This window comes from Coregonus lavaretus (genome assembly GCF_964263955.1).
Source record: "Coregonus lavaretus genome assembly, chromosome: 28".
NCBI classification, from domain to species: Eukaryota; Metazoa; Chordata; class Actinopteri; order Salmoniformes; family Salmonidae; genus Coregonus; species Coregonus lavaretus.
This window is the reverse complement of record NC_140015.1, coordinates 30,304,096-30,321,114: the sequence shown is the minus strand read 5'-3', so window position 1 is coordinate 30,321,114 and position 17,019 is coordinate 30,304,096. Positions and strand designations below refer to the sequence as shown.

Sequence of the window (17,019 nt, the reverse complement as noted above, 5' to 3'; positions counted from 1 at the left end):
TTATTATTATTATTATTATTATATTTGAGTCTCTCTCTCTCACTACACACATAATATATTTTATTATGATTTCAGTGTGTGAGTGTGTGCTATGGGGGTTAGATACATGTTTATTTCAACATGATAAAGAAAACATTTTTTAAACAATGGCAACACTGCCATGTTGATCTGAGACTTGCTGTTGGAAAACCACATTAGTGTCCGTCTTTCGCAGATGCACCTCCCCCGACTTCACTCCTCGACTTTCGTCTACAGTCGGTTGCTTTAGCCTTACCACTCAAACGCGCCCAGCGCTTCTTAAAGTGGCAGTCCATCAATTAAAACACTTCCAGTGCTGTGTTGTAGCAAGAACCTCTCCCTAATTGTATTTGAAAATGCATGCATACTAGGCTATCATTCAAACGTTGTATTAAACTAGACCCACACAACAGTCTTGGTTTATCTCACCTAAACCTACTTCTGCACAACAATTATGACATGCTGTATGACCAAATGTAACGCTAGGCATACATAATGGTTATGATATTTAGAAATAATAGGCATGCCCTATTGAATTAATTGCATGCAGAATGACAACACTAGGCCTATATCAAGGCTATATAGCCTTCAAACTCAAGTCTGGACCTCGACGCCAGTTCCACTGCCCTTTTCTTGTGTTGTCACATTTCCTATTAATATATAGCCTCCCAATTTTATAAAGAGTGTTGCCTAAAACAAAATAACTATAATGTCACTGTAGTAGCTCACTGACAATAACAAATATTGGCCCATGGTCTATTCGAAGGCATGCAAATATCGTGATTATGATAAATAATTATTGAGTCAACTAAAACCTACCTACTGTTTAATTATTTAGATCTAACTGGTGCGGAATTAATAATTAAGATACCGGTAGTAAGCTATATGTGCGCGTCTCTCCACTTCTCCGTCAAACAGCTGCAGCCGTCGGAAAAATATACGAGCCCACGCAGTTTGTCCAATCAGAGGACGAGATTCTGGACACCTGCAAAATGTCAGCCAATCCGAGTAACAGTTCCTCCATTTCCTGTTGTGTATTTGGAATGAGACATTATACCTTCAGCATGGGAATAAAAAGCGGATAGAATAGAATAATCGGATGGATGATTTGGCCAACTAAATGCTCCTAAACCTACAAGAAGGGGGATAGAGAGTAAGTATGGAATTTGAACCTCTCTATGTCGCTGTTATAACGGAATATTGGATGACGTATTCGGGGACAGGACGCAAGTGGAGTCTATCAAGTCAGTGACACTTTGCAGGACAGGACTAGATACATTGAAGTTTGGTCATGTTTTGCTGTTTGTCATCAACTCAAACCACAGTCAGTTGGCCTAAATGTTCCTATTTCAATTGTCCTATTGATATTGAATTTCTTTCCATGCTGGGGCGCATCAACATGCATGGCAGGTGTCCGGTTTTAACGCACCTGGGTGTCTGATAACATGACGCGTCTTATCAGTGTTCCTTGACAACCGTTGATCGGTTTTCGTTATTCAGGTGCAAGCCGGTCCTTACAACGTTATTCCTCGGTGCATAGGCTATATCAATTAGATAAATGTCCTGAAACCCACATAGCCAGGCTACTCTAAAATAGGTACCAAAAATGTTTAAGCAGCCTGCCGACACCGTTGGCAGGGATATCATTGGGACCGATGGCACATACAATTTCCCCATTCCAATATTTATAGGGTTAGTGTTCCCACACGGCCATATCTCCATGTTACAGCGCGTGTTTACGGAAGACGGAGGCGACCACCTGTGCTAATTAGCGTGCTCCAAACACCTGTGTGTAGGCCTAACGGAAGAAGGCCTCGAGAAACGTGTTATAACTGATCAATACTGTAGGCTACAACTGTGATAAAGCCGGTTAAAACAGTGTACAGTAAGTGTATATTTTGCATTAGTAAAACTATTTTGATATGATAGTAAATGGCTTTATGTTTCTAGAACCGTATCACAATTGAGAATCCATTCACATTTGGCTGTTTTAGGTGCCAGAGCCAGTCTAACGTTACCTATGAAAAGAACAAGCTCCTTGGACGTTAAGGATTAACGGTAGGCTCGCCTACACTCCTTAAGAGTACATTATTGGGCTAGTAGGTAGGCTACAGGGGAAAAAAAAAAACTGACAGTGTGTAAAAAAACAAATCTACTGGCAGCTAAGCCAAACATTTTTTATAACCAACCCAAGATAGATGACAGACTGTCATTTCCAATGAGCAAATTAATCATAGTGGGCAGAACAAGCAAGGAGGTGAGCGGAGCCAAGCACGAGCTAGCGAGATCCTACTGGCGTGTTGTAGCTTGTATTTGCATCTTTCCGTTAGGGAAAGCCTATTCTGTGAAGTGCAGGTGTGCAATAACTCTGCAAAATTTAGCCCACTCTGTTCTTAACAAATTCTAGTTTTGGGAACAGAGAACTGTATTGAGATCAAATGTTTCATCAATGAGAAAATTAGCAGAATGTTGGTCAAAATCCCTCTCCCACAGCCCACATTTGGTGTTGAGTGGAAACGCCAACCTGATGCTTCAGGCTCATTGTTCTATCTGTGGCTAAGCTTTTACTAAAACAATCTGCTAGAGAATAGACAACGCTCAGCACAGAGCAATGTTGTATACGGTAAGGCTGGGTCAGTGTGGTGAGTGGATTATAAACTGCCTGTGTTTTAACATCAGGCCCCATCATGTCCAGCTCGCTCCTATGGGCAGTGGACGTGTACGGGAAGGTGTACAGCCTATCCACCACCAGAGGGCGCTGGGAGCGTGACGAGGACACCCTCCTGGAGCTAAAGCGCATTACCGCTGGACAGAGGTGCAGCTGGGGAATTGGCTGCGACCACCATGTTTACCTCAATATCGACCCTGGGGAGGTGCCCATTCGCTATCGGGAGGAAACCTATGAGAACCAGGTATTGTGATCATGCCATCTCACCTCTGCCAACATTGATTTATTTAAAAATGTCTGTTCGTGCGTGCCTGCATATGCACATGCATGCTTAGTGTCTGTGTGTTCAATTGTACCTTACAACACTGTTTGTGTGGTTTCAGAGGTGGAACCCAGTGGATGGCTTCACTGACGTGCTGCTGCCCACCGACCGCTGGGCCTGGAGTGACCTCACAGGGGTGACCGCCCAGCCACTGCACAGCTTCCATTTGCCCTCAGACAGCTGGGAGTGGGAGGGGGATTGGTACGTGGACCAGGTCTGCGCTGGAGGAGACCCTACTGAGACCGGGGTGAGAGACTGGAAGTTGGAACACCAACTATTGCACAGAAGTCTGGTGTAGCAGGCTTTGAGGTGCTCAATAAATCTATGGAGTGCATCTCAAATGGTACCCTATTCCCTAGTGCACTACTTTTGACCAGAGCCCTATAGGTCCTGCTCAAAAGTAGTGCACTATAAAGCCTTGGAGACATCAAACAAACTGCTGTTGATCAAGACGAGCCAACTGCTGACCTCTGAACTCTTTCACTTGTCAGCTTAATTGTGTGTGTTTGTATGTGTGTGCGTGCATCTGTGTATTTAGGGCTGGGAGTATGCAGTGGACTTTCCTGCTAACTTCTCCAGAGAGAAGAAGTGGAACTCGTGTGTTTGTCGTAGGCGATGGATTAGAGACAGGAGATACAAAGCCAGAGGCTCTTGGACCAAGGTACAGTATGTAGGCCCACACATGACTTGATTTGGTCCTCTTGACGTAATTGTGAGCATATGTCGTCTACCATGACTCCCCACCTCATTCGTTTCTGTGTGAGATCTTTTTCCGAGCCTGGTCTATTTATCTTGCCAACTCACGTGTGACAATTACCATATAATTTGTCTGACTGCACAAACAGATCTAGGACCAGGCTAGGAGATCCCCACTGAAGGCTACATGCACCCCTGTAGGTATTACAATACCTCCAGTGAATATATCCTCGTTTTAACAGCTCCTCTCCTGACTGTACCTCCTCCTCAGATCCCCTTGGACCACCCCAAGCGGCCCCCTCTCCCCCTCAGTGACATCAGCTGTGGAGGTTGGGAGATGAGCGACCAACCCGGGCGATATCACTTCCTGTGGGGTGTGTCCCAACAAGGACAGGTCAGTATGGCGGATCCACCACAGGTTCTTCTGCTATGATGTTTCTTGTGTCTTAATTCACCTGCATACAAACAGATTCTTCACACACAATGACAATACCTTTCAAATGTAATGTTGTTCACCTTCATGTTTTGTACAAACTCGCACACTCCAGGCCTGCATATCTTAATGATGACAATGACAACCTAAACCCATAATAACATAGAGCCTCAAAGTGTTGGCAACTTGGTGCGGTGTAAAATACAGCACACTAGAGGCCTCCCGGGTGGCGCAGCGGTCTAAGGCTCTGCATCACAGTGCTTGAGGCGTCAATACAGACCCAGGTTCGATCCCAGGCCGCGACCGGGAGACCCATGAGGCGGCACACAATTGGCTCAGCGTCGTCCGGGTTAGGGGAGGGTTTGGCCGAACGGGATGTCCTTGTCATTGGTGCGGCTGGCTTCCGGGTTAAGCGAGCAGTGTGTCAAGAAGCTGTGCGGCTTGGTAGGGTCTTGTTTCGGGGGATGCATGGCACTCGACCTTCGGGAGTTGCAGCGACAAGACTGTAACTACCAATTGGATATCACGAAAAAGGGGTAATAAAAAACAATAATATGAATACAGCACACTAGATCATTGTGCAGTTCAAACATTTGGCCACTAGAGAGCAGCATTACTCCATCATTGTTATTGCGTAGGGGTCTTAGACTGTTCTTCCTCTTTACATCCAGTCTTGATCTGCTATTCCAGGAATCTCTCAGCATACCATCCTCTATAGGGATAATATGTGAATATATCTTCCATTTACACCACTATAAATATAATGGACTGAGGTCAACGTCACTTACTTCAGTGAATGTGAAACTCTCAAGGCAGCGGTTTTCAAAGTTTGTCATGTGAGGTGCCTATATGTGAATGCTTTGCATTCCTACCTTCACTAAATGTTATGTTTCAGTCATCTTTTTAATTGACTGATGTGAAGATCACATCAAATTATAATGAAAGTCTGCACACACATTAACTGAACTTAATTTTCATTTCAACCAGAATGTCTTCTAACTCTTGCAACCCTTAAGAGTTGTGAGTTAACGCAAGTCTTGAGTGGTGATGTGGACACACACACACAATAGTGTGATAATCAAGAACAGTTGCGAGACGGACCATGGTGGTGTTGCCTCCTCTCTCTCCTCAGGTGTGGTTCAGGAGTGGCATCCTGCCGCAAGTCCCAGAGGGCCAGTGCTGGGAGGAGGTGGAGGCCCCCCGGGAGGTGGCCCAGATCTCTGCCGGACCAGGGGACTTGCTCTGGGCTGTACTCTGGGACGGACAGCTACTGGTCCGCACAGGCATCTGCCTGGACAGTCCTACAGGTATGGGGTGATATTTGGTTCACACAACCATCTGATAGTATACTGATGATATATTTGGTAATGTGTAAGGGATCATGTAGACAACGACTTGTATGTGGTACCAGAGTTAGATGTGAAGCTAGGTTAATTATTTTGTCCTATACGGCAGGTTTATTCTAAAAACATTGGTAGTACTACAGAGATTGGCAAACCATGCTTCACAAGCTTTTGACTTAGTTACAGAGGACCTTGTTAGGTCAACTTTCTTTTTGTTACGTCTTTGTATTGATTTTACACAAACAATTACCGTACAAATAGTTTTTCTACTACCCTATCAGGTTCTTCCTGGGTGGTGGTGGATTCTCCCCCAGTAAAGGAGGGCGGAGCCATCCATGTTGGTGTGGGGGTCAGCGTGGTGTGGGCCATCACTAAGGACTACAAAGTGAGACTACATCCACCCCTTCCTGAACTTGTCTCCTGACCAGGAAGGACTCTGGACCCTAGTTGTAGTCTGTAGAGCAGTACAGTAGCCTACCCTACAGAGCAGATCTATAGTGAGTGTGTGTGTGTGTCCAGGTGTGGTTTCGGCGGGGGGTGAACTCCCATAACCCCTGTGGCTCAGGATGGATCAGCATCGGAGGGGAGATGATGATGGTGGATGTGGGACTCAATGACCAGGTGAGACAACACCAAGGATTTACAGTGGAAGTCGGAAGTTTACATACAGTCGTGGTCAAAAGTTTTGAGAATGACACAAGTATTGGTCTTCACAAAGTTTGCTGCTTCAGTGTTATGAGATATTTTTGTCAAATGTTACTATGGTATAATTACAAGCATTCCATAAGTGTCAAAGGCTTTTATTGACAATTACATTAAGTTTATGCAAATAGTCAATATTTGCAGTGGTGACCCTTCTTTTTCATGACCTCTGCAATCTGCCCTGGCATGCTGTCAATTAACTTCTGGGCCACATCCTGACTGATGGCAGCCCATTCTTGCATAATCAATGCTTGGAGTTTGTCAGAATTTGTGGGTTTTTGTTTGTCCACCCGCCTCTTGAGGATCGACCACAAGTTCTCAATGGGATTAAGGTCTGGGGAGTTTCCTGGCCATGGACCCAAAATGTCGATGTTTTATTCCCGAGCCACTTAGTTATCACTTTTGCCTTATGGCAAGGTGCACCATCATGGTGGAAAAGGCATTGGTCGTCACCAAACTGTTCTTGGATGGTTGGGAGAAGTTGCTCTTGGAGGATGTGTTGGTACAATTCTTTATTCATGGCTGTGTTCTTAGGCAAAATTGTGAGTGATCCCACGCCCTTGGCTGAGAAGCAACCCCACACATGAATGGTCTCAGGATGCTTTACTGTTGGCATGACACAGGACTGATGGTAGCGCTCACCTTGTCTTCTCCGGACAAGGTGTTTTCCGGATGCCCCAAACAATCGGAAAGGGGATTCATCAGAGAAAATGACTTTACCCCAGTCCTCAGCAGTCCAATCCCTGTACCCTTTGCAGAATATCAGTCTGTCCCTGATGTTTTTCCTGGAGAGAAGTGGCTTCTTTCCGGCCCTTCTTGACACCAGGTCATCCTCCAAAAGTCTTTGCCTCACTGTGCGTGCAGATGCACTCACACCTGCCTGCTGCCATTCCTGAGCAAGCTCTGTACTGGTGGTGCCCCGATCCCGCAGCTGAATCAACTTTAGGAGACGGTCCTGGCGCTTGCTGGACTTTCTTGGAGGCCCTGACGCCTTCTTCACAACAATTGAACCGCTCTCCTTGAAGTTCTTGATGATCCGATAAATGGTTGATTTAGGTGCAATCTTACTAGCAGCAATATCATTGCCTGTGAAGCCCTTTTTGTGCAAAGCAATGATGACGGCACATGTTTCCTTGCAGGTAACCATGGTTAACAGAGGAAGAACAATGATTTCAATCACCACCCTCCGTTTAAAGCTTCCAGTCTGTTATTCTAACTCAATCAGCATGACAGAGTGATCTCCAGCCTTGTCCTTGTCAACACTCTCACCTGTGTTAACGAGATAATCACTGACATGATGTCAGCTAGTCCTTTTGTGGCAGGGCTGAAATGCAGTGGAAATGTTTTTTTGGGATTAAGTTCATTTTCATGGCAAAGAAGGATTTTGCAATTAATTGAAATTCGTCTGATCACTCTTCATGACATTCTGGAGTATATGCAAATTTCCATCATCAAAACTGAGGCAGCAGACTTTGAAAATTAGTATTTGTGTCATTCTCAAAACTTTTGACCACGACTGTACACCTTAGCCAAATACATTTAAACTCAGTTTTTCACAATTCCTGACATTTAATCCTAGTAAAAATGCCCTGTCTTAGGTCAGTTAGGATCACCACTTTATTTTAAGAATATGAAATGTCAGAATAATAGTAGAGAATGATTTATTTCAGCTTTTATTTCTTTCATCACATTCCCAGTGGGTCAGAAGTTTACATACACTCAATTAGTATTTGGTAGCATTGCCTTTAAATTGTTTAACTTGGGTCAAACGTTTCCGGTAGCCTTCCACAAGCTTCCCACAATAAGTTGGGTGAATGTTGGCCCATTCCTCCTGACAGAGCTGGTGTAACTGAGTCAGGTCTGTAGGCCTCCTTGCTCGCACACGCTTTTTCAGTTCTGCCCACACATTTTCTATAGGATTGAGGTCAGGGCTTTGTGATGGCCACTCCAATACCTTGACTTTGTTGTCCTTAAGCCATTTTGCCACAACTTTGGAAGTATGCTTGGGGTCATTGTCCATTTGGAAGACCCATTTGCGACCAAGCTTTAACTTCCTGACTGATGTCTTGAGATGTTGCTTCAATATATCCACATCATTTTCCTTCCTCATGATGCCATCTATTTTGTGAAGTGCACCAGTCCCTCCTGCAGCAAAGCACCCCCACAGCATGATGCTGCCACCCCCATGCTTCACGGTTGGGATGGTGTTCTTCGGCTTGCAAGCACCCCCCTTTTTCCTCCAAACATAACGATAGTCATACAGTTCTATTTTTGTTTCATCAGACCAGAGGACATTTCTCCAAAAAGTATGATCTTTGTCCCCATGTGCAGTTGCAAACTGTAGTCTGGCTTTTCTAAGGCGGTTTTGCAGCAGTGGCTTCTTCCTTGCTGAGTGGCCTTTCAGGTTATGTCGATATAGGACTTGTTTTACTGTGGATTTAGATACTTTTGTACCTGTTTCCTCCAGGATCTTCACAAGGTCCTTTGCTGTTGTTCTGGGATTGATTTGCACTTTTCGCACCAAAGTACGTTCATCTCTAGGAGACAGAACATGTCTCCTTCCTGAGCGGTATGACGGCTGCGGGGTCCCATGGTGTTTATACTATTGTACTATTGTTTGTACAGGTGAACGTGGTACCTTCAGGCATTTGGAAATTGCTCCCAAGGATGAACCAGACTTGTGGAGGTCTACAATTTTTTGGGATGTAGGTAGGCCTTGAAATACATCCACAGGTACACCTCCAACTGACTCAAATGATGACAATTAGTCTATCAGAAGCTTCTAAAGCCATGACATAATTTTCTGGAATTTTCCAAGCTGTTTAAAGGCACAGTCAACTTAGTGTATGTAAATTTCTAACCCACTGGAATTGTGATACAGTGAATTATAAGTGAAATAATCTGTCTGGAAACAATTGCTGGAAAAATTATTTGTGTCATGCACAAAGTAGATGTCCTAACCGACTTGCCAAAACTATAGTTTGTTAACAAGAAATTTGTGGAGTGGTTGAAAAATGAGTTTTAATGACTCCAACCTAAGTGTATGTAAACTTCTGACTTCAACTGTATATACACTAGATGACTGATATGGGGTGCTGTGTTGAAGCCACCTTGCCTCCATTTTGACACTCCCCCACCATTGTAAACATATATTTTGGAAGGTATAGAAATGCATTTATTAATGTTTACATTTGTTTTTGCCACCTTATTCTATTAAAGACACCTTAATGCATACTTTAAAAAATATATATTATGCAAGCTAAAAATATATAAAAACATTTCCCCTTAAAGTAACATTTTTTGAGATTACTAATGTTACTTACAAAAAATACTTTAAATACTTGTAATTTTGTCCTTGAAACCTTTAATTGAACTGTAGAATTCCATTCATTCCTATGAAGCACTGCTCCTACTGGGGAGTGCCAATATGGCCGACCGGTGGCTTCAAATCCTCTCAATGGCCAATACATAGGATCTGCAATCCAGGGTTTATATACATCATTTGACAACACACATCAGGACACTTTTTTTCCCGGATATATTTACATAGGTAGATTTGTAATGATCAGTATCTTGTCGTTGTCATATTTTCTAAGACTTGATGGTTCTCCTCTCTTAATGGAGAGTGCTGGTTAGAACCTTAGAAGAGATGTGTGTGTTTGGCGGGTGGCTCTCATCCTCTGTGACAACCAAGTTCTGATTACATGGCCATTCTCTCATGTCTGTTTGACGATTTAAGCTTAATTAGATCCTGCACACATACCATTCAACCCCCAGTCTGCCCCTTCACCTCCTCCCCCCCCCCCCCTCTTCCCTAGCCCAGGTTCTGGCATTCCCAGTCTTGACCGATTCACATTTCCCTGGTGGTGTATTTCTGTACAGGGCTGGGGCTGGGCTGGAGTTGAAGTCAGGGTGGAGGTTGAAGGGGCTGCTGGCTCTGTTTCCCTCTGCTGAGTCTAAGAGAGGAGTTGCTAGTACTGCCAACTCTCCCCTCTGCCCTCCTCTCTCTCCTCCTGTCTCCCTTCTCTCTCCTCTCCTCCTACCCCCTCCTCTCCTACCCCCTCCTCTCCTGTCTCCACCCGCTCCTCTCCTGTCTCCCCTCTCCTCTCATTTCCAGCCTCCCCTCTCCTCCTCCTGTCTCTCTCTTGTCTCCCCTCTCCTAGGCTTGGGTGGTATCCAGATTGTCATACCTTCATACTGACCTTGTGTCATATCGGGTCGCTATTCACAAACCCCAGTGAACCTTTGTAATCCAAAGGTTAGCAATGCTAATAAGTACATGTAAAATCCCATAGAGAATGCTAACGAGCGCATTGCAAAAAATTGTATAGTCTCTGACCTAAAGTATTTGCAGGACAGACATCCCAGCTCAAAGTTATACAAGTAACAAAAAAATGCTACTCACAGTTTGTTGTACGCACATAACAAATATTAGACAGCAAGGCTCTTGATCCAGGAGGGGATTCTCTGCTGTTACCAAGCTAAGCTTGATTTTGGAAGAAGCTAACCACTTAGCTAGATAGCTAACTACTAAATTAGAAAACCAAATGTACAACAGCAGAGCATTTAGCACAGTGGTCACCAACCAGTAGATCGCGATCGACTGGTCGATCTCCAAGGCATTCCTAGTCGATCACCAAACATTTCTGTAAAAAAGCCAACGATAAAGCCTTGTGTTCCTATTTTTTTTATTCGTTTCACGCTGTTGGCGGAAGGTGCACTTCATTCAGCAACCCTAGCTCCGGGAAGGCAAAGTGTTCCCATTTTGAACCATTTCATGTGTCTGAAGGTAGAACTCTGCCTACCCGGCAGGCCCAGAGGGCAAATCAAGTGCACTTATTGGCCCACCGCTGGCCAATCAGATATCTCAGATCACTGTGTCTGCACAGTTTTCTTCGCGCCATAGACTGTAAAAAGAAGCCTCGAACGCACAGCAAAGTTGCTACAGTGAGATTTCAAAAACGTTTAAAACGATGACTAGAGAGAGACTCAACGAATACAGCAAAGAGCTGCTGTTTTCATGAGTAAGTTCATGTTTAAGTTGTTACTCAGCACTGTCAACACTTTGCTCATTTTATGGCTTATAAAAGTGTTGAGCATTCTCCCTACTTCCACTCACGCTACAACCAGCACTGCAACTGCAATGAATGAGTATAGCAAAGTGTTCCGATAAGCTTGCGTTGTTATTATTAGCGGCCTGTGTTTTTTTAATATCAATTAATATTTCACTTTCTCTGGTCATAAGAGTAACAACAAATTGGTGCATGAGGCAGAAATAATGCAATGCGACTTAAGTTTCGCCATCAGCTGGAAGACTGTGTCCCCTTTTCTCAGCAGAGGGAGGGAGAGCGGCGGCACCGTGAGTCGGGTGAGAGGCAGCCTCACCGCTGCTCCATCCTCTCAGACTGACCGTCAGATGCAGGCCAGTAAAAAAAGATAATTTCAAAATGGTCTGAGAAGAACAACATTGGCAGGACAAGTCAAGCATAAGCAGTGATAATGTATTGAGCCTATAGCCTACTGCACAAACCTCATTGCTACAGAACTGTTTATAATTGGTTAATGTTGCATAGGCTTATGTTTTTAAGTCATGTTTTAAAAATAAAATCTGAGCAGTACATCTCTGCTTGCATTTTGACTCAGTGACCTTAACTCAGAAAAGGTTGGTGACCACTGATTTAGCACATTTTAGACGGTTAACTTAATAGTTATAAGATATCTAGCTGGCAAACATTTAGTTGTAAATTCCATACATACTGTAACTAGATCACCTGGTTCGTGCTGCACAATAGTGAATAACTCACAAGGCTCCGGTCTCTGGAAGTTGTGCTTGTAAACAAACAACACATGACTGGGAACTACCAGTAAGCTTCATAATGAAAAATTCTGTGACATTATGTGAAATGAAAAACGCAATCTTCTTTAGCTCCTAACGTATTGCACCATTTGACTGCAAATACCCCGGTATATACGGTATACCGCCCAAGCCTACCCTCTCCTCTTATGTCTCCCTTCTCCTACTCCCTCCTCTCCTGTCTCCCTTCTCCCTTCTCCTACTCCCTCCTCTCCTGTCTCTCTCTTGCCTCCCCTCTCCTCCCCCTCCTCTTCTTCCTCCCCTGTCTCCCCTCCCCTCCTCTCCTGTCTCTCTCCTGTCTCCCCTCCCATCCTGTCTCTCTCCTGTCTCTCTCCTGTCTCCCCTCCCCTCCTCTCCTGTCTCTCTCCTCCCCCCTCCTCTCCTGTCTCTCTCCTCCCCCTTCCTCTCCTGTCTCTCTCCTCCCCCTTCCTCTCCTGTCTCTCTCCTCCCCCCTCCTCTCCTGTCTCTCTCCTCCCCCCTCTCTCTGAAACAGGAGCCTGTCTCTCCGCTACACTAACCACTAGTCACTGTCAGCAGCGGCCCCAGCCCAGCCTTATATATCCTTGGCCTATATTCTGAGTGCCATATGGGACACTCGCTAATTTGAGTAGGGCAATACATCATAGCCCATATTTCAGTCATGTCCCAGAGTTATGGATGCCACTTGTATTAGATGACACTAGGGTTAAATGGCCTTTTAAAGTAGCACTTGACAGCAGCCATTCGGGTCAGTCTATATTGGTTTTTACTGTATCCATATTGTATTTTGACTCTATCATATTGTATTTTTACTGGTGCCGTATTATATTTTTACTGTAGCCGTATTGTCACTGTAGCCATATTGTATTTTTACTGTATCGTGTTTATCTGTTCTCTGGCATATGTCCAACCTGACGTTCAGACCCCTAGAGTGTATTGACGCATCGTTGCGTCAATCGAAGTAAAACAATTTTTAAAAATCCCCATCAAAATCTGTCAGTTTAAGCAAGAGATATTTGCATGTGCTGTGTCTCAATCCACCGCATCCTGTCGCCCTTCCGCATTTGTGGTGGAAAGTGGCAGAGCTACAGCGCTGTTTGTCAGACCAGGAGACATCCTGTAAATCTGTCTTCTCAAGAAAATGTCTGTAGCATCCGAACGGTTTGGCCTATAAACTAATATCACCACTCTATAGAAATGGGAGACTCTCACGAACACGATGGTGTCACGGGTCTCGTCTAAAGGTAACCCATACAAATGAATGGAAGTATGGAGGTAGTTTTGTGCCAACAAAAATAAAAAAAATTAAGAATTTATATATAGTCCAGCCACAGTGGGGGGTGTGATGTTTAGGATAACACTTTATGTTTATGAATAAGCCATTATAAATGTTCATAAATGCTTCATTAATTAAGGTGTGGGGAGTTGGAGAGGACCGTGGGCTGTACTTCAGGAAGGGTGTCACCCCATCGGAGCCCAGTGGGAGGGGCTGGATACCTGTTTCTGCCAAATGGGGTCATAGCAAAGAGATGGTCCAACCCAGGTCAGTTACATGTGGAGTACACAGAGAGAATACTCAATTTCCAGTGTTTTTGCATTGTATTAGATAGTTGTATAGTGTATTGATTGCATGTATTTTGTATGGTGACATCACAAAATGTATTTCCATGTAAATGGGCATATCGTATTGTAAATACCTGGACACTCCTTCAATTTCATAAACAGACATGCATTTCAATGCAATATACAATGGTGGTGGTTAGACCAGCTAGATGGTCCATATTGGGTGGACCAGAATGTTTGGGTGGTGATTAGGTGTCTATGTGATATGTTTAGTAAGTGGTCAGATTCTCATCCAACCAACATTCAGTGTGTATATCAGGGATCATCAACTGAATTTTTATATTTTTAATATTTAATAATTTTTTTGAGCGGATGGTCGGGGGGCTGGAACATAATTACAAATCATTTGTAGACGGCAAATTGACCGCAAGAAGCTCAAACCGATATAATGTTTGACTAAAGCATAATAATTTCAAACCTTGCTTACATTTCTATATGATCACGTTTCTCTCTATTATGCGAGGGAATACTTAGGAACCGATTTCTTCAATTAAAATCCCTTGGAGTTGATTTCCTGGTATTTTGTCTCTGTCAAACAAAAAATTAAATAATAATAATATTTATTCTCAGAACTTGGGGAGCCAAATAAAACCACCCGCAGGCCGCCAGTTGGGGAACGCTGGTGTATATGTTCCTAGGACTACATTTAGGCTTAACAATTACTGTATAGAAGATAGAGATGCAGTTTTATTTTGATAGTTGTCTGTCATGTTACCAACTGATTTACTGAACTCTTTGGCTGTCACAAACATACTGTATGTGTGTCTTTAAGTGGCATATTTATACACATAATATGAGTGTCCTTATGTAGTTTTTCCTCTGCTTTGTCTCGGTTGTCCAGTGCTGGCTATGAGTTCGGGGGACAGGTGACCAAGGCTTCCCAGGGCTCTGTTCTGACCTGCGAGGACTCAGGGGACACAGAGCCCCTCCTCACCGCCACCCCAGGGCCACGGGACACCCCCAAACCCTTCATCCCCACCAGCGAAAGCTTTATCTCCAGCCTGGTGGCTGACCGCGAGCCCCTGAGAACCCCCACACCCACACCCAAAAAGCCACCCCAGGGGAAGGACGGCGAGGTCACCCCAGCCCCCATGTGCAATGTGGACCTGGAGGCAGCTCAGAGCCCCCAGGGAGAGGCATCTTCTCTAGGCAGGGCAGGGGATGTGGGACCCTCCACCTCGGTGGCCACCTACCCCCTGGGTCTGGAGCCCTCTCTGGGTTTGGGGGAGGAGGACGGGCCAGTATGGGCCTGGATCTCTGGCGGAGGCTGCGATGTGGACCATACAGCTCAGATGAGCTGGCTCAGCCCTGCAGGTACGGAGGAACACTCACCAGCCTCACCATTTTCAGACTACTACCTAAGGCATGTAGTGCACGAGTCTCACTGCTGATAGGTACTTATCACAGTGGGAGGCCGTTCCTTCTCTTGCTAGAACAAAAGCTGTACCTGCTGCATGCTGACATGGTAGTGACGAACCTACCAATTCTACCTGTAGAATCGCAATGCTCGTCAGTGGCCAACAACTTGGCTTTGAGCCAATCAGAGAGCACGAACCCCCACGTGGGGGAGCCAACAACAAAAAAATTAAAAAATAAGGCATTTTCTCTGTACATCCATGGATGAGCCGCTAGCTGACTAGTGGTGGCTATTCAGCGTGATAAATGTCTAAAACCGGCAATGTTTTGTAGGAGCTTGTTTCTTCATCATCTTGCTAGGTAGTTATCTAGCTGTGGCCTTATCTAGCTGTGGCCATCTGGCTAGTATCATCGAGGGCGTTCTACAAAATAGCAACATTAGGGCAGATGGCTTGGAATGTAGACCATAAACAATACACACAGATATGCATTGCCAAACAATGCTACTGCCACCCCCTGGTTAGGAGTATTTTAACAAGGCTGAGTGGCTGGCGACTTCCAAGGTCTGCTGTGTGAACACTAAAAGAGTTTGACTGCCGACACTGTTCAGAGGCAAACGTTTAACAATGCTACCGGTGTGTCTGAGCTTTAACTTTACTGAACTAATTAAACAGGCTATTTCTAGTACCTGGAGTTTTTCCTGGTGGGGTCACACGGTTAGGGAAAAATCATTGTCCTGATATCTCTATCAAACTCTTTTATAATTTGTATATGCTGTCTGTTATCTAACTGTGTGTGCACCAGACCCATGCTCCACTGCCCTGTCCATCGCCCCTGTTGAACCAGAAGCCTCCACGGCTAGGAAGGCAGAGAACACCTCCACCAGCAAGGAGCCAGTGGAGAGGAGCGCGGTAAGATTAACACACACAATACAAGCTAGTTTCACTTTCTCAGGTTTAGTCTTGTGACAGACTCTTAATAGTTTAACGTCACTGATTATTTTTATGAATCATGATTTTGCTGAGGGGGTGCTAGAAGTAGGGATCGTGATTTTAAATGGAGAGTTGTCTAATAGACACTGTGTACGGGTCAGTCTGTGTGGGTGAGGAAGGGCAGCATGCGCTGGTGGAGGGACTGGAAGCCCTATCGCTGGGTGGATGTGGGCGTGGCCCTGGAGCAATCCACCAACGGCAACGGCAAGAGGGATGCCATCTTCTTCATCTACTTCACCCAGTATGATGAGAAGAAGGTGAGGGAGACTCAATCACACTCAAATTCCTTAAACTTCCATCCTTCCTTCCTTCCTTCCTTTCTTCCTTGAAGTAATCACTGATTAGAAATGACTGGAGAGGTGAAAGCCGTGTTGTGGAGCCCTTTCATTTACCTGTCCAATCAGGAATTTGAACGGGCCAATGTCTTTCTCACGTACAGAATCGAATGAATAAACACCTACTACTCATAATGTACCGCTATGCTACTGTACTGCTTTGAATTGTTCAATCATCTACATTTCTAGATTGGTTGTCACATCTCCCTCTCACCCTCTGTTTCTCTATCTTTCTCAGTACCTCCATGTGTTTATAAGTGACGTGACGGTGCTGGTTCCTGTGCTCAGGGAAAACTCCCATCATGCCTTTGCGGTGTACACGTCAGATAGTACGAAACAAAGATGGCCGCTGGTCCTGGCTGCACAGACCGAGAAGGACATGGCTGACTGGGTAGGTCTGGGTTGGCCTCCATTCAGATAGAAACAGCATATCTAATGTTTTCAATAGAGAATGGATAGATATTCTAATGCCCATTTTTTGGGGGGACCTACGTTTAAAAAATCCAAATTCAGCACAGTTTACAACAGCCCTCAAGTTAACTTCCCAATTAAAGTAGCCTTGCCAGAGATAAGAGTTTAGGGATTTGTCCCAAATGGCACCCTATGTGCCCTGGTCAGAAGTATTGCACTACAGTTGAAGTCGGAAGTTTACATACACTTAGGTTGGAGTCATTAAAACTCATTTTTCAACCACTCCA

General features: G+C 44.7%; 1 protein-coding gene across 1 annotated transcript in view; it reads left to right on the top strand.

The window, feature by feature from the left end:
* The first annotated feature begins 1,069 nt into the window (after nucleotides 1–1,069).
* LOC311103947 (tectonin beta-propeller repeat-containing protein 1-like) overlaps nucleotides 1,070–17,019 on the top strand; it is a 28,192-nt gene continuing 12,242 nt past the window's right edge. Inside the window, exons 1-13 of the mRNA XM_084145583.1 lie at nucleotides 1,070–1,171; nucleotides 2,698–2,930; nucleotides 3,070–3,255; nucleotides 3,547–3,669; nucleotides 3,976–4,098; nucleotides 5,270–5,444; nucleotides 5,762–5,865; nucleotides 6,000–6,101; nucleotides 13,431–13,558; nucleotides 14,480–14,952; nucleotides 15,799–15,905; nucleotides 16,088–16,243; nucleotides 16,560–16,712. Coding sequence (XP_084001709.1) covers nucleotides 2,706–2,930; nucleotides 3,070–3,255; nucleotides 3,547–3,669; nucleotides 3,976–4,098; nucleotides 5,270–5,444; nucleotides 5,762–5,865; nucleotides 6,000–6,101; nucleotides 13,431–13,558; nucleotides 14,480–14,952; nucleotides 15,799–15,905; nucleotides 16,088–16,243; nucleotides 16,560–16,712 — 2,055 coding nt within the window. The 5' untranslated portion in view covers nucleotides 1,070–1,171; nucleotides 2,698–2,705. The remainder of the gene's footprint in view (nucleotides 1,172–2,697; nucleotides 2,931–3,069; nucleotides 3,256–3,546; nucleotides 3,670–3,975; nucleotides 4,099–5,269; nucleotides 5,445–5,761; nucleotides 5,866–5,999; nucleotides 6,102–13,430; nucleotides 13,559–14,479; nucleotides 14,953–15,798; nucleotides 15,906–16,087; nucleotides 16,244–16,559; nucleotides 16,713–17,019) is intronic.